This window comes from Gorilla gorilla, chromosome 11 (assembly GCF_029281585.2).
Source record: "Gorilla gorilla gorilla isolate KB3781 chromosome 11, NHGRI_mGorGor1-v2.1_pri, whole genome shotgun sequence".
Taxonomy (NCBI): domain Eukaryota; kingdom Metazoa; phylum Chordata; class Mammalia; order Primates; family Hominidae; genus Gorilla; species Gorilla gorilla.
Genome location: NC_073235.2, coordinates 121,494,667 through 121,515,419, shown reverse-complemented (window position 1 = coordinate 121,515,419; position 20,753 = coordinate 121,494,667). Strand labels below are relative to the sequence as shown.

Genomic DNA, 20,753 nt, shown 5'->3' with positions numbered 1-20,753 from the left:
AGAGGATCTCTCCAGTGACAGTGTTCCTGGGGAACCTAGGGCTCTGGGATCTTGTAACAGGTCGGTCCTTTGAGGCTGTGCCTCTGGGTGGCTCTGCTCTGTGGGACCTTCTCTGTAAGGGCACATGCCACCCTCCCTGCCTCAGACCCCTCCTTTGGTCACAGCCCAGCCCTTGCAGCCATCATGGCTGCTAGAAAAGAGTCACGGAGTTTCCACTGGGTCTGCGGCGGCTGCTTCTTCCACTCCAGCTCTGAATCGAAGACGCGCCCTGTGTGCAGCCCGCTGTGCCGCCCACTCTGTTCCTGCATGTGAACTTCGGGCGGGACTGGTTTTCCAGGCACTGCTGCCTCCGTGCCCCCAGCCCCTCCTCAGACCTCTGCGGGCCTCTCTGGGTTTCTGTAGCTTCCTTTGCTTTCCCGTCTCTCTTCTCACAACCCCTTCAGAGCTCTCCACCCTGGATGTGCATCAGGATCACCAAAGAAGCCTTACAAAATGCAGATTCCAGGGCTCCATTCCATACTAATTTCCTCATTTGGGGGTGGGAACTGAGCAACTGTGTTTATTTTCTATAAATGCTAGAGACTTATGACTAATAGCACATGATGAACATGAGACTGGGCTGAGAAATGAGGATGCCCCATGCTCATAGCTAGTCAATCATTTGTCATATGATGGAGTCTAGCTATTATTTAATTAGGCCTAGGGTCTCCGAAAAGCAATGGCTAAGGGTAGTGGCGCAACATAGATGTATGACTCATTACCATTCTCAACACCCTTCTCCCAGACCTCCTTAAATGCAGAAGTGTTCATTACAATATCCTGCATGTTCCTTCCATGACAATTGCCCAAGTTTTTATTTGATATGCATATTAAAACTGGAGTCATAAATAATGACCTAGAAACAAACTCCTATTACCAAGCCAAAATGCACTCAGAGCTAAAACTTCCATAGAACCTGGGCATGTCGATAGCCAGGCAACACTGGGTACCCTGTCTATTTTTATTTACAAGAGTGCCGTCTTGGCCAGGCGTGGTGGCTTATGCCTGTAATCCCAGCACTTTGGGAGGCCGAGGCGGGTGGATCACCTGAGGTCAGGAGTTCGAGGCTCAGCCTGGGCAGCATGGTGAAACCCCGTCTCCACTAAAAATACAAAAAATTAGCCGGGCATTGTAGCGGGCGCCTACAATCCCAACTACTCGGGAGGCTGAGGCAGGAGCATCGCTTGAACCTAGGAGTTGGAGGTTGCAGTGAGCCGAGATCTCGCCATTGCACTCCAGCCTGGGCGACAAGAGTGAAACTCCATCTAAAAAAGAAAAAGACCAGTTGCAGTGGCTCATTCCTGTAATCCCAGCACTTTGGGAGGGCGAGGTGGGCAGATCACAAGGTCAGGAGATCGAGACCATCCTGGCTAACACGGTGAAACCCTGTCTCTACTAAAAATACAAAAAATTAGCCAGGCATGGTGGCGGAGGCCTGTAGTCCCAGCTACTCAGGAGGCTGAGGCAGGAGAATGGTATGAACCCAGGAGGCGGAGGTTGCAGTGAGCCGAGATCGTGCCACTGCACTCCAGCCTGGGCGAAACTGTGAGACTCTGTCTCAAAAAAAAAAAAAAAAAAAAAAAAAAAAGAGTGCCGCTTCGTTTAAGAAGACAAGTTGTTTTCTTAAAGTCTTACTGGAAAATATGGATCTGAATTTGGTCAACAATTTCAAATTAGCTGGGGTAGGAGTAACACGATGTGCATGGTCTTTTCAGCCAAATGTCTATCTGCTGTGCGGAATCAACAATCCTTAATCCGCTGTTGTTCTTTCTTTATAGAGGAAGGTTGGGGTTGGCTCTCAGAGAGCCTCACTGTGGCATCTGTTCATGGTGATGCTTGGGGGCCCTGAGCTCCTGAGAGTCTCGGGGCCTGGAACTGTGCCCCATCACTGGCCACTGATGAATTCTGTGCCAACCCTCAAACCAGGGCTGATGTGTTTCTCCCTCCAGAGAAAAAACTGCTGGGAAAGGAACTGAGACTATGACCACATTCATCCTAGAGATACTAAGTATGTATCTGAACGAATCACTGTCAAAGAAAGTGATGTTTTTCACTTATATTAAGTAAGTCTTGTCCAGGCATTGTGATGGAATATAAACAGAGGTCATTTCACGTACACTTGAAGTACGCATGTACACATGAAATTTATGAAAGAATCTCATGTACACTGAGGGTCAGTGCATTTTTCTGTAGGTATATTATAGGGCAATAAATATCTTTTAAAGATTAAAAAAAGTATAAAGATAAATCACTTTGGCCATATGCTATATTTTGTTTTTCTCTGTTTAAGGGTGGGAGACTTTGATTATATTCATCCCAATGCCATGTTGGCGGGCTTTCTAGTGGCAGCTCCAGTAGGCAAGGTTTCACATTTGTGTTCATAACTCTTCAGCTCTTACATCTTGTGTTCCATCACTGATGACAAAAACTTTGCGGGGAGCCTCTGAAGCTGTGACTACACCTCATCAAAGGGTAAGGAAACAGCCTCACAAGGACTTCGTGACTTCGCCCATCAGCTTAGCTCCTTTCTCCTCTGCATTTCCAGTTTCCAATTTGAGGTTGGATTTTAGGCCCTGTAGATATATGACAGGGCAGTGTTGCCTCAGAAATTCCTGTGGTGCCTCTAGGACATTGGTGACCCCCAAGAATCTTCTGCAAGTATTGATTACATTGACATCTATTTCTACAATAATCTTATCAAACTGATCTTCACAGATTTCTTTCACTTGAGATATAACTAATATGCCATACAATTCACCCTTCCAAAATATACAATTCAGGCCAGTGTGGTGACTCACACCTGTAATCCCGCACTTTGGGAGGCCAAGGCTGGTGGATCACTTGAGGTCAGGTGTTCAAGACCAGCTTGGCCAGCATGGTGAAACTTCGTCTCTACTAAAAATAAAAAAATTAACCAGCAGCAGTGGCACATACCTGTAATCCCAGCTACTCAGGAGACTGATGTGGGAGATTTTACTTGAACCCAGGAGGTGGAGGTTGCAGTGAGCCGAGATTGCACCACTGCACTCCACCCTGGGCAACCAATTGAGGCACCGCCTCAAAAAAACAAACAAACAAAAACCAAAATATACAATTCGGTGATATTTAGTATATTAAAAAAGTTAAGCAAAGTTAGTGATGACCACTATCTAATTCCAGAACATCTCATCACCCCCAAAACAAACTCATTAACAGTCACTCCCCATTCTCCCATACCTCCACCCTTGGCAACCAATAATCTACTTGCTATCTCTATAGATTTGCCTATTCTGGACATTTTGTATGCATGGAATCACACAATATGTGGCCTTTTTGTTGGCTTCTTTCCATCTGCCTAAGATTTTCAAGGTTCATCCATAGTGTAGCATGAATCAGCACTTCATTCCTTTCTTATGGGTGAATAATATTTCATTGTGTGGATATACAAAGTCTTCCTGGACTTCCATGTGAGATCAGTTCATTAACTGAGCTGCAAGACCATGAACACTGACATCATCTTGCACAACTGCTACAAAACCCCAATCCAAGTCTCATCACAGACTTCCCCTCACCTAAGCACCTCCAAAGTGACTAAGGGACCCGTGTTATTTTGGCAGCTCGGCCCTGCTGGTTTGAAGGAGCAGCACACTGGGGAAAGCAGAATTCCACTCTGGTTGACTTTATGACACAGATCCTGGCAGCCTTGGAGCCCAGCCCCAGCATTTGCAAGGAGCTCTCACAGGTAGATCTACTACACAGGAGGGGTTGAGAGCCATATCTGTATAACCAGTAATTCCTCCCAATTCCCTCTAGATTCTCCTTCTTTTTTTTCCTTTATTTTCTTTTTGAGATGGAGTCTTGCTCTGTCACCCAGGTTGGAGTGCAGTTGCGCAGTTTCAGCTCACTGCAACCTCTGCCTCCTGGGTTCAAGCGATTCTCCTGCCTCAGCCTCCCTAGTAGCTGAGATTACAAGTGCATGCCACCACACCCAGCTAATTTTTGTATTTTTTTTTTTTTTAGTAGATACAGGGTTTCACCATGTTGGCCAGGCTGATCTCAAGTGGTCTGCTCGCCTTGGCCTCCCAAAGTGCTGGGATTACAAGCTGGGTTCCCCTTCTCAATGTAGAAAACTCTGTGTCCTCCTCTCCCCTTCCCTTCTCTTCCCTTCCCCTTATTCCGATCTGTTTTTCAGGAAACATTTACTAAGCACCTCCTAGGTGCTAGACACAGTTAGACACTGGGATCCAACATTAAAGAAGCCTGATTTGTGGCCTTCAGGGGATTCACGGTTGGGAGAGAGCTGGATCTCTAACAAGGTGAGCATGCTGACAGCTCAGTTCTGTAAGCAGAGTAGGGGAAGGTGGGGCACAGGATTGCTCAGAGAGGTCAGGGAGGGCCCTGCAGAGGCAGTGACATTTGAGCTGAATCCTAAGGAAGAGCAAGCTCTCTGTGATGACATGACAGTTGGGGAAGAGGGTGTTCCAAGAGTGGGGACAGGAGGTACAAAGTATTGAGGCTGGAAAGAACATAATGTGTTCGGAGACATGCAAAGAATTCAGGCTCAGCTGTGAAAGGGTGATCACGGTCAGGGTGCAGGGTGCCAGGGCACAGTGGGTCTTATGAGCCACAGTAACAACTTTGAACTTGACCTGAGGGCTGAGGGCAGTTGTGAAGTATTTTAATCTGGGCAATGACACAATTTTTTAAATGAGTTCAAACCCTATCATTCCCACAGGCCTGAGAAAGTGAACTTTAGGTTGTCGCAGTGGCTCACGCCTGTAATCCCAGCACTTCAGGAGACCAAGGCAGGCAGATCCCTTGAGCTCCGGAGTTCGAGACCAGCCTGGCCAACATGGCAAAACCCCATCTCTACAAAAAAAATACAAAAATTAGCCAGGCGAGGTGGTGCGTGCCTGTAGTTCCAGCTACTCAGGAGGCTAAAGTGGGAGAATCACTTGAGCCTGGGTTAAGGAGGCAGTGAGCCAAGATGGTGCCACTGCACTCCAGTCTGGGTGACAGAATGAAACGCTGTCTCAAAAAATCAAATTAATTTTTAAAAAAGAAAGTGAACTTCATTTTTTTCTATGACTCCACCAAAATTTACTGCTGGGGCTTGGACTCTGAATTTCCAGGCTAGTGCTGTGATGCACTGGCGGCTCTCAATGGCAACCCACTTTCCTTCAAGTGGGCTTCTTGTTGTAAGGACGCTGGACAGTTAAAAGCTATAATCCCTAGGCTCCCTTACAGCTAGCGCTCCAGGCGGGACTTAGGTTCCCCCTCTCAGCTGTATGCGAGAGATGTGAAAGGTGGAAGAGAGGTAGAGGCTCCTGCCCTTTCTGCTGTCAGGAGCAGTCGCGAGGCATTCGCAGAGGTCCAAGTCCAGTTACTGCTGGCTTCATGGGTATTGAGAGGCAGGATGGGGGTCATCCTGCATGACCTGTTTTGTTTTGTTTTGCCGGCACAGACCTACTTGAACTTCATTGACATGGAGTAGCTCTAGAGCCAATAGTTGTAGCAATAGCTTCTAGACTCTCATCCTCCTGATTGTGGCCAACATGGTGCTCCCCAAGCTGCTCAGCTGGAGGTCAACTCTAGCCTGGTCTCGAGCACCTCCAATAATTTTTGTAGCACCCCATTGCCTGTATCTGCTTTTTCTGTTCAAAGAGGGTGGTTTATATTCTCTACAACCGCAACTTGACTGACACAGTGCTTGGGAGTCACTGCAGTTCCTGCTTGGTGTGGCCTCAACCAGTGCCTCGTGAAACCAAGGCCTCTCTGTGAGGTCTGGGAAAGCAAAAGGTGTTCTCAGTTTCCAAGGACAGGGGCGGCTGTGCCTCTCACCGTGACTCACTGGAGGAGAGGAATTCCCTCAGATGCTGGGTAGTCAAAAAGAATGACAAAGGTCTCCAATAAGAAATAAAAGTCCCTTTATTTTATATTCTACCCAAGGACAGCAATGCAATAAAGGGGTGGCCTTTTAGCTGAGAGGGAGTTGCTCAAAAATGATAGAAGTGGCAAAAGCTCAGGGTGTGTGCAGGGAGTTCCTCCCACCTCTCGAGTCTGGCGGCCTCCTTCTCTCCCTCCTCATCTGAGACATGGCAGCAGCCAGGAACCACTGTGCCAGAGCTGGAGCCTCTAGGACAAGCCCCAGCAAGGCGGAGACTCAGCTCAGCACTGTCTCTGCAGGAACTGCAGGCCCACTTTCTTATTGGGAACCAGGACAATGCGGGCCACACTCTTCAACTCCCCCGTCTCCGGGGCCAGGACCACCTTGTACTTCTGGATCAGCTGGGGGGTAAAGAGCACATGTGGTTGGGTGGATTGTGTGTTTGCCATCCACTCCCCGCTCTGCACACTCCTACCCTGTGCCTCCCTTCCTCTCCTCCCAGGACTCCTCCACCCCTCCCTGCCCACACACCCTACTAGCCTCTCCCAGCTCACCCTTGCGAGGAGTAGCTGCATCTCCAGCTCTGCAATCCTGCGGCCCAGGCAGGCCCGGACCCCATAGCCAAAGGGCACAGAGCCAAATGGGTGCTGGATCCTGGGGGTAGCAGGCTGGCTGTTTCTCAGCCAGCGGTGGGGCTGGAAGCTCTCAGGCTCAGAGAAGGCAGTGGGGTCCCGGGACACCACATAGTGGCAGAACACAAACTGGGTCTATAAAGGAAGATTGGGCAGCATGAATGCATCTCTTCGGGGGTATAGGGCACTCCTGGGCAATCGGGCTCTCTAGCCCCACTCACGTTCTTGGGGAAGAGGAAGCCATCAACTTCAATTTCCTTTTCTATGATCCGGGAGTTTGTGGGGACCACAGGGTAGAGACTGCAGCGAAAAGAATGTCTAGAGTCTGCTCTGGATTCATGGGGGTACAAAGTGCCCCACCCCTTCTCCCCTACCTCTCCCATCTCATCCTTGTCACTAGCCCCAGCCCACCTGTCTTCACTTCGGATTTCCTCCTCTGATTCCCTCCCCACAAAGAGATCCTGTGCCCCCCAGAACAGCATTCTGTCCTACCGCAGAGTCTCCTTAAGCACAGCTTTGAGCAACGGCATGTGGGCAAAGTCCTTGTGCTGGGGCACTTGCCCGGCTGGCACCACACCCACCACTTCCTCGTGCAAGGCCTCCTGGATCTCAGGGTCCTTTGAGAGGTGGTACAGGGCCCATGTCAGCGTGTTGGATGTCTAGAAGATAGAGTGGGAGATCAGGTGAGGGCGATTTCTAGGAAAGAGGCCAGTAATGGGAGGGTGTATGAGTGGGTGTATGCAAAATGTGGGAGAAATGAATTTGCCACTAGCCTAGCAGGAAAAAACATGAAGGTTCATGGCAGTCTCCATGCTAAACATGAATCCACAGTGGGATGAGGGCCAATATGATGGAGAATCGCACCTTCAGTGGAGGAGGGGACGGCAACACAGAGAAACCCAACAGGATGAAAGCACTGGAAATAGGAACCATAAAGAAAGAAGGTGCTGGCTGGACACAATGGCTCATGTCTATAATCCCAGCACTTTGAGAGGCCGAGGCAGGCAGATCACTTGAGGTCAGGAGTTCGAGACTAGCCTGACCAACATGGTGAAACCCCTGTCTCTACTAAAATTAAAAAAAAAAAAAAGCTGGGCATGGTGGTGCACACCTGTAATCCCAGCTACTTGGGAGGCTGAGGCAGGAGAATTGCTTGCACCCAGGAAGCAGAGGTTGCAGTCAGCTGAGATCAAGCCACTGCACTCAAGCCTGGGCAACAGAGTGAGACTCCATCTTAAAAAAAAGAAAAAAGAAAGAAAGTGCTTGTGAATGAGCTCTTCCAACTCTCCATTCAAATTGCAGCAAGAGAGTTGGATAGATGGGAGATGTACTTCCCAGCTGTCAGAGAGAGTGAGGAGGCTCCAGGAGGTGATGGCATCCTTCTTACAAAAGGACCATCCCCTGTCCTCCCACCTCGGCTAAGCTGAGCAAGCCCTCTATTTTCCTTCTAGGGCTGTATCCATGTTACAGAAAAAGAAGCAGGTCCTTGGAGGGATGAAGGTTGGGATCAGGTGAGGGATAATAGGGAACTGGTTCAGGTTGGGAGCTGGGGGCCCCTGGTCTCACCCTCCCCCTTCACGCACCGTGTCCACTCCAGCCATGAGCAGCTCAGGCAGGCTGCCCATGGCCTCCCGAGGACTGAGCTGTCCACTGGCCAGTAAGAAGTGCAGGTAGCCAGACACCTGGATGCCATCTGGCCCCGCTGCCTGCAGTTGGGCCTCCATATCCTTGAGTTTCTCATCAATCAGCTTCTTCCCTGTGACAGCAACAGAGAAGAGGAAAGGACAAAGCCAAAAGTCATGATCTCCAAGGACCAAGAGCCACTCCAACAACTGGTAGCATGAGGGAAAAGGCCTGGGAGAGACCGCTGATGCACAGACCTGGAGTCACCCCCATCTCTCTTCCCTGGGCCCCATCTGGGAGTCCTCACCAAAGGAAAAGATGGCATTCCAACCATCCAGGTATCGCTTCCAGAAAGGCAGCACAGGGCGAGTCCACTTGGGGAGGAAGGTGGCATAGAGTGAGTTCTGGAACATTAACCCGATGGATCTGACGAAGGTCACGGTGTCCTCGGGGATGGATCGCTGCAGGCAGCCAATGCGTTTCTCGAACAGGATGTAGCAAATAGCTGAGTAGTGCACAGAGGCCATCACAGGAGGCAGAACCAGGACATATGGAATCCAGGAGCCCTTGAGGAGAGGGAGCACAACCTCTCCCTGACCCATTCCCTTCCCCAGCCCCTCTCCCAGCAAGAGTACCTTCCAAGGCAAAGTAGTAGAAGAGTTGAGCCATGTCCGACACCTGGTTCCCCGAAGCACTCTCTGCCCGCAGCTGGTCCAGTCGAGTCATAAAGTCATCAATCACCTCATTGAAAGCATCCGTATAGAGCGCTGCCTCCGCTGGCTTCAGCAACCGCTGGTTCAGAGCCTGGCGCAGCTGGTACCAGTGGTGTCCTTCCCTGCAGGGACGCAGAGGAATAGCACAAAGATAAGCCTCTATGGGGGTTCGATTAAGGGAGATCTTCTCACCCTGAAGTCCACCACCCCCTCCATCCAGAGTCAAGGGAAATCCCGTACTCCTAGAATTTAGAATTATAGAATCACCAAAATCTCAAGTGACAGAATCTTAGAATCCCCAAACCAGAATCTCGCTATAGCAGAGTGGAAGTGGGTATGGCGGGCATCTAGAACCAGACTGTCCAGGGTCAAATCACAGGTCTGACCACTCCTGGCAGAGGGACCCTAGGTGGATAACTCCTGTGTGCCTCAGTTTCCCTTTCTATAAAATGGGGATAATAAGAGTGCCTATCTGAGTAGGCTCGTTCACATCATTCAAGTGCTTAGCTCAGTGCCTGGTACATAGTGAATGCTTAGTGAATATTGACTGATTATCTTGGAATTATACAGCTCTGGAATCTTCCATATGTCAAATAAGGGGGAGCTGCAGAGGCTGAGGAATAAAGGAGGACCAAGTTAGGGTTCCCGGAGTGCTCAGGCTCTAAGCCTTCATGCTCTGCTTGGCTCAGTGGGTCAGAGGGACAGGGAGGCCCACGAGGCTGATGCTCTAGGCTCTTGCCTCAGTCATGCGGTAGATGGTCAGGCCCCCTCCCTGGTTAGGCAAGGTAGGTGGTCAGGCCTCCTCCTTGGTTAGGCAAGGGTGCTCACGTGGGTGGAAACATACTTCCCATAAGCAAGATTAATGTCCAGGGACTGCCCCCACTCCCAGCTGTTCCTCAAACCTATTTCCTTTCCTAAGCAAGCTGGGTATGAGTCCATTTTTTTAAAAGGCTAGCTGTAGAGCAATAAGTACAATATGGTCCAATTTTAAGAGGAGACAAAATCCTACCTATCCACATGTATATTTGCATGCTCCTGGATAAAGAGGGGAGAATACACAACAAACTGTCAGTACTGGTTGCTAAGGAGGATGCAATAGGGGTGGAAGGGCGAGAGACTTCATATTTTATTATTGGAATTTCCACGGTGAGTATTACTTTTGAATTTTTAAAACCAATAAAGTTTTTTTTTGTTTGTTTTGTTTTGTTTTGTTTTGTTTGAGACAGAGTCTCGCTCTGTCACCCACTCAGCTTACTGCAACCTCCACCTCCCAGGTTCAAGCGATTCTCCTGCCTCAGCCTCCTGAGTAGCTGGGACGACAGGTGCATGCCACCACACCCAGCTAATTTTTTGTATTTTTTTTTTAGTAGAGATGGGGTTTCACCATGTTAGCCAGGATCGTCTTGATCTCCTGACCTCATGATCCGCCCAACTTGGCCTCCCAAAGTGCTGGGATTACAGGCGTGAGCCAATGCACCCCAATTTTTTTTTAATATATATTTTTTATTTTAAAAAATTATTATTTATTTAATGACCTTCAACACCCCACCCCAGGAGCTACCTTTATTATGTTAAGGGAAAATTGCAAAAAGATAAACTGAAAGTGTTGCTGAAAAAGAAATGAAAACCAGAATAGACCTATTTGTTGGGACTTCAAGTTGTTCCAAAAGTAAAACTCTCTCAACAGTAGGAATCGGATATACAGAACTTAAACGTGGTTGTTAAAATATCACTTGGAGGAAACAATGCTTCATAAAATGATATTTTAAAAATATATATGTTAAAAAAAAATTTTGAGAACCCCAAACTTATCATGAGTTAGCAGAATAGCTTTTTTTCCCCAATCATCTGACTCAAAGATTCACAAAAGAGCTTTTAAATGCATGCATATGATATCATCTATTCAGGAAATTGGCTTTAGAGAAAAAAATGTAAATAGATTACAAAGGGCTCTACATAATGTTTAGCTCCGATTCTAAATCTGAGCTGTCATGTCATAGGTGGCCTGGCCCAGTGAAAACCTGCAACCTAAATCTTACCCTCAGTGGCAGATGTCAAGTTAAAAAGTTGTTTTTTTTTTTTTTTTTGAGATGGAGTCTCACTCTGTTGCCCAGGCTGGAGTGCAGTGGCATGATCTCGGCTCACTGCAACCTCCACCTCCTGGGTTCAAACGATCCTCCTGCCTCAGCCTCCCAAGTAGCTGGGATTACAGGTGCCCACCACCACACCCGGCTAATTTTTGTTTTTAGTAGAGACGGGGTTTCACCGTGTTGGCCAAGCTGATCTCGAACCCCTGAACTCAAGTGATCTGCCCACCTCAGCCTCCCAAAGTGCTGGGATTACAGGTGTGGTTTTTGCCATAATTTTAAATGGTGAAAACCACAATGACTTTTGCACCAACCTAATATTTATTAGTGAAGAGCCAATGAATGGTCCCTGGGCTTCAGCACCTCCCAACAACTGCTCTCTAGACCATCAGGCTCAGAGGATGCAGAGGGTACTATTCTGCCGGTTATCCACCTGCCTGCCCTGTGCCCACTGTCTTTTGCCCTGGCCCTCTGGGGCCCTGTTCCAGTCCCTTCAGGCCCCAGCTCACGTGGTGAACGGCCCATAGGTCAGGTCGTGCTGGTCCCGGTGCTCCTTCCATAGCTCCATGTCGTTCCGTACTGGGTACTTGCCCTCTTGCCGCATCACTTGCTCCAAGAGCGGGGCACTGGCCAGGTTCACGTGCATCTGAGGCCCTAAGTAGGACATCCACATTGGACCGTACTTGGCCTTGTAAAGCACCTGTGGAGTTCAATCAAAACTGAATAACTGGGCCAAGCTGGGCAGGTGCTCCCAGGACAGGAGATGAGGTGAGGAAGGGTCTGATGGCTACACAAGAGCAAATGAGCTGGGCAAAAAAAAAAAAGTACGTTGTGTATGAGGTAGGCACCAGGATGGCCTGTTGTTCCAGAGGAAGAGCAAATTTAAAAACTGGGCACACAAGGAGCTAGAATATTAGAGCAATGCGTGTCTGGTGGAACTGGGGGCATTGAGGTCCTTGGAGGAGTGAAGGTTTGGAAAAATGGGATATATGGCAAACTGAGGTATGTTGAGGTGTATGTTGGAGGCCAGCATTTGAGGGAAACTGAGCCCTTTAGTGAGGTGAGATAGAAAGCCTATAGCTCCTTTTTTGTATTTAAATCTACTGCAGCTTGCTGTCAGTGAAATGATGAATGCCTTATGTAATCAACAAGAAAAAAGAAGACTGATGAGAAAACAGAAAAAACAATAAGCTGGATGAGAAAGTCAGGGTCCAAATATAAGTAAGTAAGCCATGCGGTATGATATGTATTTATTTATTTATTTATTTCCCATGAGTTTCCTGAGCTTCCATAAGATTTTGTCTTTGAAATCTAAGAACATGACAAAAAAGGAAATAAAAAAAAGTACTGGCCATGTTATGTAATATAATTCTCAAATATTTTATCTTAGAATTTCTAAAGCACTTGACGATAGATATCCACGGCCTCTATGATATTGACATTGCTATGATAGTCTTATAGTTGCTGAAAATGAGAAGGAAAAGAAACACACTTTGGGGGGTAAAAATTTAAAATAACCCACAAATCCTAAGACTAAATTTCCTAGGTAAGTTACACCTACAAACTGAAAGAAAATGAAACACAGTGGTTTCCTGGGCACTTCACCTTTCCTAATCTGTTACTGAAGAGATTTTGAGAGGATCAGAATCGGTTCCAGTATAGAAATTAGGCCAAAGACCTTCTATAAAAGAGACATTACCGATTGTGGAGATGAAATCTATCATTCAAATTACAGAAGGAAACATCACCCAACCCATAGTCCAGAAAAACTCCAACTTTACTGGATCTTAGTTTTGGTGTTAAAAACTGGATTCTCCTAGGACCAATCCAACATAATTGCCTCCAATATATCACCCATTTACCCAGACATCACCTTGAACAAATGGCTGATTCTGCCAATTCCTGGAAGGACAGTCTTGACAAACCCCTAACATCCATTTAGACCTGTTTCCCATTTCTACCTCCCAGGAACACCTGCCGGTGTGTTCTAATTTTGAACAGTTGATCGTCTGCAAACTGCAGTGAATATGCCTATTTTCCTGGAAGGAAAATATACTGCTGGTAGGACTCCAAAATAACACATCCCTACTTGGAGGACGATTTGTTAATATTTACAAAAGTACGAGCAAATTTATAAACAAAGCATGGGACATCCACATAATGAAATACTATGTCACCTTAAAAAGGGATGAAGAAATTCCTTGTGTACTAATACAGAAAGATATCCAAGATAGATTATGTGAAAAAGTATATCTTTTGCCTAAGAAAGGAGGTCTAAAATAAGAATATATAGTATTTGTATTTGCTTTCATAGAAAAATACTGGATGGATACATAAGAAACTAGTGAAAGTGATTACTGGACCGGGCATGGTGACTCACCCCTATAATCCCAGCACTTTGGGAGGCCAAGGCTGGAGGATCACTTGAGCTAAGGAGTTTGAGATCAGCCTTGGCAACATGGCAAAACCCTGCCTCTACAAAAAAAAAAAAAAAATTTGCTGGGCATGGCAGTGTGCGCCTGTGATTCCAGCTACTCGGAGGCTGAGGTGGGAGAATTGCTTGAAGTCAAAGCTGCATTGAGCCATGACTGTACCCACTGCACTCCAGCCTAGATGACAGAGTGAGACTCTGTCTCTAAATAAATAAAGTGATTACTATGGGAGGGTCAGGGGAGCAGCGGAGGGGGTCAGACTGCTTAGTGTGTATCATGTTCTATTGTTTGAGTCTTGAACTATGATAATGTATTACCTATTCAAATTTTTAAAGTCTAAAGGTACAAAAAGAAATGTTTTCTGAAACAGTAAGTCACCTGACATTGACCAGATAGTTCTAGAAGGCAGGGAAACCTTGCTGAGCCTCTGAATTCCTGTAAATACTCCTTAGATTTATAAGTGCCCCAGCCATATCATTTTCCTATGAGTGAGTTTTGTTTCTTTCCTTAAAGGTTGCTTTTTAAAAAATACTTCACATACACATCTATTTTCCTCTATTAAATTCCCTAGGAGGGCCGGGCACAGTGGCTCACGCCTGTAATCCCAGCACTTTGGGAGGCTGAGGTGGGCAAATCACAAGGTCAGGAGTTCGAGACCAACCTGGCCAACATGGTGAAACGCCGTCTCTACTAAAAATACAAAAAATTAGCTGGGCATGTTGGCGGGTGCCTGTAATCCCAGCTACTCGGGAGGCTGAGGCAGGAGAATCGCTTGAACCCGGGAGGAGGAGGAGGTTGCAGTGAGCCAAGATCATGCCACTGCACTCCAGCCTGGGTGGCAATGTGAGACTCCATCTCAAAAAAAAATTCCCTAGGAGACCTGTCCTAAAAGTAGGCTTAATTTGTTTCCAGTTTAAGACATTAACAATAATAATTGCACGTGTTTCCATAGAGCTGACCATGAACCAGACACTGTTCCAAGCATTTTACTTAATATTAGCTCATTCAATCCTCACTACAGCTGTTTGGGGTAGGTTTAATATTACCACAATTTTGCCGATGAGGAAACTGAGGCCCAAAGAAGTTGCTCAAGGTCACTTTATCATTAAGTAGCAGAGTCAGGATTCAAACTCCAAACACCTGGCTGGAGGCCATGCTCTGAACCACTTACTCCACGGATCCCTGAGAAAACAACTATGTCCTTCTAACTGGAAACAAACGTAGGCCCTTGAAAAGCGTGTACTATTTTGAAACCACAATACTATGCAATAACAACCCAGGATTACTCAACTGTGGCACTGTTAATACTCGGAGTGGATAATTCTATGTTGTAGCCGACAGTGGTGTGCGTTGCCAGGTGCCTAGCAGCATTCCCGGCCTCTCCCCACAAGTAACGCACCCCCTCTGAGTTGTGGCTACCACAGATGTCTCTAGACATTTCCAAAATGTCCCCTGGGGGATGAAATCACCATAGATTGAGAACTACTGCAATAAGTCCAGCCTCTTAATATGTCTCCTAATTCTTTAATTTTAGAAGACCTGTTTAAAACAAATATATACCATTTTGAAGAAATATTTATCTGAAGTTTGGTTTCTTATCCTTCTGTTAAGTTGAAGTAAACTTATGTATAACATTTTAATAAAAATCTGAACAGCAGTTATCTCAATGGTGGTAAACAGTGCTTTACAAATTAACTTACTGTCTTCTCTATACTGTGATTTATTTTTCAAAATTTTTTTGCCACGTTCTTGGAATCAGCGGAAAAAAAGTTATATTTTTAAAGTAGAAAAACAATACCAGCTTCTTTCCTGGAATCCAAAGCCTCTGAGACTACTTCCTGGCTGTCAGTATGGAGGTTTCTGGGACATTTCTCCTTTTAGCTAAGCCATGCCTTCTTCCTTCATGCTCCTCAGTTAGTTTACTTAGTGGAACTTAACAAGGATCTACTTATGTAAGAAGTTATTTTAGAAAGACAGCAGGATACTTGCTGAGAGATGCATGCTGTGTCTGTGATCCTACCATTAGATCGTAACCTGAGCCAGTTGGAAAGTCCCAGCATTCTCAGATGGGTCCTGTCTAAGAGCCACTTTGCAGAACAAAGATCATCTTTCAGGATGAATGGGAGGGTTAGCCCCCACCTGACGAAACTCCAAAGCAGGAGAATGTTGAATTCATTCAACATTCATTTATGAATCTCATGTCCTGTTCCTCCTATACTGTTCAAGGGGCTAGGGATACAGCAGTAAGCACAGCATAAAAGACCATTCTTAAAGAGTTTTTATCCTAGTGCATGGGCCAGACAGTTGAGAATTTGATTACATATGTTCCTAAACAGTTTTCTAATTATTTTGCGGATGTCTTGTCTCTTCAACTAAATTGAAAACCCTCAAGGGTGAAAACCATCTCACGCTTCTTTATGACATCCCAAATTGTTGGGCACACTGCTAAGCACATTAATAAGACACTCAGTACATACTTAACAGTTGTCAATGAATCCAGCAGAAAGAAACATGTTGCAGACAATGCAAAGAACATGAGAGATACAGAGACGGACATAGAAAGGGGGTGGGGAAGAGGATATGTAGGAAACTTGTTAACAGTAGCTCCTCTGGAGTTTTAAGAACCTGGAAGAACAATCTGAAAGGAAATTAAGAAAAAAATTCCATTTACAATAACCTCTGTTATGGACTGAATGTCTGCACTCCCCTCTAATTCTTATGTTGAAACCCTAAACCCCGTGTTGCTGTATTTGTTGATGGGGCCTCTAAGGAAGTAACTAAGGTTAAATGGGGTCATAAGGGTGGGGCCCTGATCTGATAGAATTAGTGTCTTCATAATAGGAGACACCTGAGAGCTTGCCCTCTAGGGCACAGGGAGAAGGCAGCCAACTACAAGCCAGGAAGACAGCCCTCATCAGAAACCAACCACTGGCACCCTGATCTCTCACTTCTAGCCTACAGAACTGTCAGAAAATAAATTTGTTGTTTAAGCCATCCAGTGTGTGGTATTTTGTTATGGCAGCCCAAACAGACTAATGATAGTATCCAAAAGATAAAATACCTAGGAATACATTTAACCAAGGAGGTGAAACATTTGAACACTGAAAACTACTAGACACTGCTGAAGGAAATTAAAGACCTAAATAAGTGGAAAGTCATCCATGTTCATGGATTAGAAGACTTAATATTGTTAAAACAGCAGTACTTCCCAAGGCAAACTACAAATTCAATGCATTCCCTTTCAAAATTCCATAGCCTTTTTGCAGAAACAGAAAACCTGATCCTAAAATTAATGTGGAACTGCAAGGGGCCCTAAATAGCCAAAACGATATTAAAAAAGAAAACAATGTTGGAACATTCCCATTTTCTGATTTCAAAACTTACTGCAAAGCTACAGTAATCAAAACAGTATGTTACTGGCATAAGTGTAGACATATAGACCAACGGAATACAACTGAGAATTCAGAAATACACTAGAACATCTACAGTCAACTGATTTTTGACAAGGGTGCACAGACCATTCAATGGGGAAAGAAAGTCTCTTCAACAAATGGTACTGGGACCACTGGATAACTAAATGCAAAAGAATGAAGCTGGACCCCTACCTCACTCCATATACAAAAATTAATTCAAAATGGATCAACAATCTAAAAAGAAGAGCTAAAACTATAAAACTCTGAATAAAATATAAGGGTAAGTCTTCATGACCCTGGATATGTCAATGAATTCTTAGATTTGATAACAAACGCATGAGCAATTTTTTAAAAAATAGATAAATAGTTCTTCATAAAAATTAAAAACTTTTGGCCAGGCATGGTGGCTCACACCTGTAATCCCAGCACTTTGGGAGGCTGAGGTGGGCAGATTACCTGAGGTCAGGAATTCAAGACTAGCCTGGCCAACATGGTGAAACCCCATCTCTACTAAAAATACAAAAATTAGGCAGGTGTGGTGGCGCATGCTTGTAGTCCCAGCTACTCGGGAGGCTGAGGCAGGAGAATCACTTGAACCAGGGAGGTGGAGGCTGCAGTGAGCTGAGATTGCACCACTACGCTCCAGCCTGAGCAACAGAGTAAAACTCCCATCTAAAAAAAAAAAAAAAAAAAAAAAATGGCGGGGGCACGGTGGCTCACACCTGTAATCCCAGCACTTTGGGAGGCCGAAGTGGACAGATCACGATGTCAAGAGATCGAGACCATCCTGGCCAACATGGCGAAACCCCTTCTCTACTAAAAATACAAAAATTAGCTGGGTGTGGTGGCGTGTGCCTGTAGTCCCAGCTACCTGGGAGGCTGAAGCAGAAGAATTGCTTGAACCTGGGAGGCAGAGGTTGCAGTGCCAAGATCGCACTACTGCACTCCAGCCTGGCAATAGAACGAGACTCGGTCTCAAAAAAGAAATTTAAAACTTTTGTGCCTCGAAGGACATTATCAAGAATGTGAAAAGACAACTTACAGAACGAGAGAAAATATTTGTAAATCATATATCTGATAAGGGTTTAATATCCAGAGTATACAAAGAACTGTTACAACCCAACAACAAAAAGACAAATTCAGTTTAAAAATAAGCAAAGAATGGCTGGGCGTGGTGGTTCACGCCCATTATACCAGCACTTTGGGAGGCCAAGGCAGGCAGATCACTCGAGTCCAGGAGTTTGAGACCAGCAATTCAAGAGCAGCCTGGCCAATATGGCAAAACCCTGTCTCTACTAAAAATACAAAAATTAGCCAGGCGTGATGGCGCACATTTGTAGTCCCAGCTACTTGGGAGGCTGAGGCATGAGAATCACTTTAACCCAAGAGGCAGAGGTTGCGGTGAGCCGAGATCAAACCACTGCACTCCAGCCTGAGTGACAGAATGAGACTCTGCCTCAAAATAAATAAATTAATTAATTAAATAAGAAAAGAACTTGAATAGACATTTCTCCAATGAAGATATGCAAATGGCCTATAATCACAAGAAAAGATGTTCAACATCATTTGTCATTAAGGAAATGCAAACCAAAGCCACTGTTAACCACTAGAATGGCTTAAAAAGAGAGAAAAAAAAGAAAATAACAGTATCAGTTCCTAGATCCTAGATGAGGGAGCAGAGGCTGGGTTTATTCTTATTTATTTGCCCTCCGAAGAAAACATCGGCTGTCTCTCTTTTCTACAGGAAATGGAGTACTATTTTTCTTCCAGCAACAAACTGGTAGTAATCAGCCTTCTGGAAGAGTAAACAGAAATGTGAGTGCTTCCTCACTTTTGACAAGCTGCTAGAACAACGTTCCAAAAAGCAGCACAAACTCATGCATCCTGAGAATCAAAGCTCTTTGAATGAGCAAGAAATAGTAAAGACCTTATAGGAAGTAAATAATTAATTAGCAGATGGAAAAAGCATGGAGTAACAACGCAAGTAGTTCTGTTTCTTCACATCTTAACCTAGTCTTTTTTTTTTTTTTTAATTTTCTTTTTAATTCTCAGCAAGGCAAGTTACTTCTATGGAGGGTGCACCCTTACACATGGAGCAATGGTGAGTGCACACTTGGACAAGGGAGGGGAAGGGGTTCTTATCCGTGACGCACGTGCCCCCTGCTGCTGTGTCGTTCCCCTATTGGCTAGGGCTAGGCCGCACAGGCTAAACTAATTCCGATTGTTCTTAGCCTAGTCTTAAATAAGAGGAAACAAATAAGTGAACAAATGTCATTAAAGCAACTAGTTGATTATTTGCGGAGAAAGTATACTTAGAACCCACATCCGTGGTCATTGCTGGCCTAAAGAGTGCCTTAAATAGGAATCAGAAAAAAAAAAAAAAAAAAGCCTGCTAGCAGCTGCAGCCCCAGCCAAAGCCCAGGGCCTGGCAAGTCAAATGCAGGCTCCATTCCTGCTCCTCATGTGACCCCTTGGTCAGGCACCTGCCTTGTGGACCTCACACCATACACAGAAACTAATCCCAGGTGGGATAAAGATTTTAAAAGAAACTACAAAAATACAAGAAGAAAATATGTATGAATACACAATTCAAAAACTTGTTAGAAAAATAGACGTAAAAACAGAAATAGGGAATTTACAAAAAAAGAAATATAAGTAGTAAATCTATGCAGAAAATAGGTCCAATCTTACAAATAAGAACATGCAGAATATAGATCATGAAGATATATCACTTTCAACTATGATATTTGCAGAGACTGTTTTTGCAAATATCATAGTTGAAAATGGTATGTCTTTGTGATATATATTCTGCATGTACTTATTTGCAAAAAATAATTGTTTTTGTTTTTTGGGTTTTTTTTGAGATGGAGTCTCACTCTGCTGCTCAGGCTGGTGTGCAGTGGCACCATCTCAGCTCACTGCAACCTCCACTTCCCAGGTTGAAGCGATTCTCCTGCCTCAGCCTCCTGAGTAGCTGGGATTACAGGTGTGCACCACCATGCCTGGCTAATTTTTTGTATTTTAATAGAGACAGGGTTTCACCATGTTGGCCAGGCTGGTCTCGAACTCCTGACCTCACGTGATCCACTCACCTCGGCCTCCCAAAGTGCTGAGATTACAAGCAACGTGAGCCACCACATGTGGCCCTGTTTTTTTTTTTTTGGCCTGCCCTTTGTCATGCAAAACTATTTCCTTTGTAACTTTTCTGGAAGACAATTTGGCAGGTGCTACATATCAAAGATCTGAACAAAATCCTTTATCACAATGGTTCCATTTTAGGAGTTTTATTCTAAGAAAATAATTGAGAATGTACACAAACATTTAGTGCTAGATAGATTAATGTTAATCAAAGCTTTATACATAAAAAATCTAAATGTATACCAACAGGGTTCAGTAAATTCTGATGTAGCCATCCAATGAAATGCTTTTCAGCCATTAAAAATTGTTATATAAGTGTGTTTATTGAAAAAGATATTCATATTTATTTTTCTGTAAAATGGCAAGTTACAAAACAGAGCATATGGTATGCTTTTATTTTAAAAAACATGTATATGTAGATGACATATGGGGAAAACAGACAATGCCTGTATGCTTATAACAACATCATGGGTGTATTTAAGTATTCATTTCACAAGCGCTTATTAAGAACCTATGGGTATAAGGCATTGTGCTATGCGATGGGTGTTGGGATTATGGAAGATTTAGATTTTCTTCTTTTTGTTTCTTTATATTTTCTCATTTCTCTAAAATATGCATACACTACTTCTGCAAGTTATTTCAATTCTAAATGGCATTTTCTATTAAATGTGGTATATAGCCACAAAATTAGCATGTAATCGTAACTCATATTTATGTGATTTTTTTAAAGGTAAATTTTATAGGAAAAGAAAGTGCTTGTCTCATGGTCATGTGTTTTTATTTATTTGTTTATTTATTTTTATTTTTTTG

The 20,753-nt window shown here is 44.8% G+C and overlaps 1 protein-coding gene across 1 annotated transcript in view; it reads right to left on the bottom strand.

Moving 5' to 3' along the window:
* Positions 1–5,923: 5,923 nt before the first annotated feature.
* CYP27A1 (cytochrome P450 family 27 subfamily A member 1) overlaps positions 5,924–20,753 on the bottom strand; it is a 34,652-nt gene continuing 19,822 nt past the window's right edge. Inside the window, exons 2-9 of the mRNA XM_004033222.4 lie at positions 11,470–11,660; positions 8,796–8,995; positions 8,468–8,665; positions 8,121–8,293; positions 7,030–7,196; positions 6,759–6,837; positions 6,460–6,672; positions 5,924–6,306 (exon numbers count right to left, since the gene is read on the bottom strand). Of these exons, the coding sequence (XP_004033270.1) occupies positions 6,187–6,306; positions 6,460–6,672; positions 6,759–6,837; positions 7,030–7,196; positions 8,121–8,293; positions 8,468–8,665; positions 8,796–8,995; positions 11,470–11,660 (1,341 nt within the window). The 3' untranslated portion in view covers positions 5,924–6,186. The remainder of the gene's footprint in view (positions 6,307–6,459; positions 6,673–6,758; positions 6,838–7,029; positions 7,197–8,120; positions 8,294–8,467; positions 8,666–8,795; positions 8,996–11,469; positions 11,661–20,753) is intronic.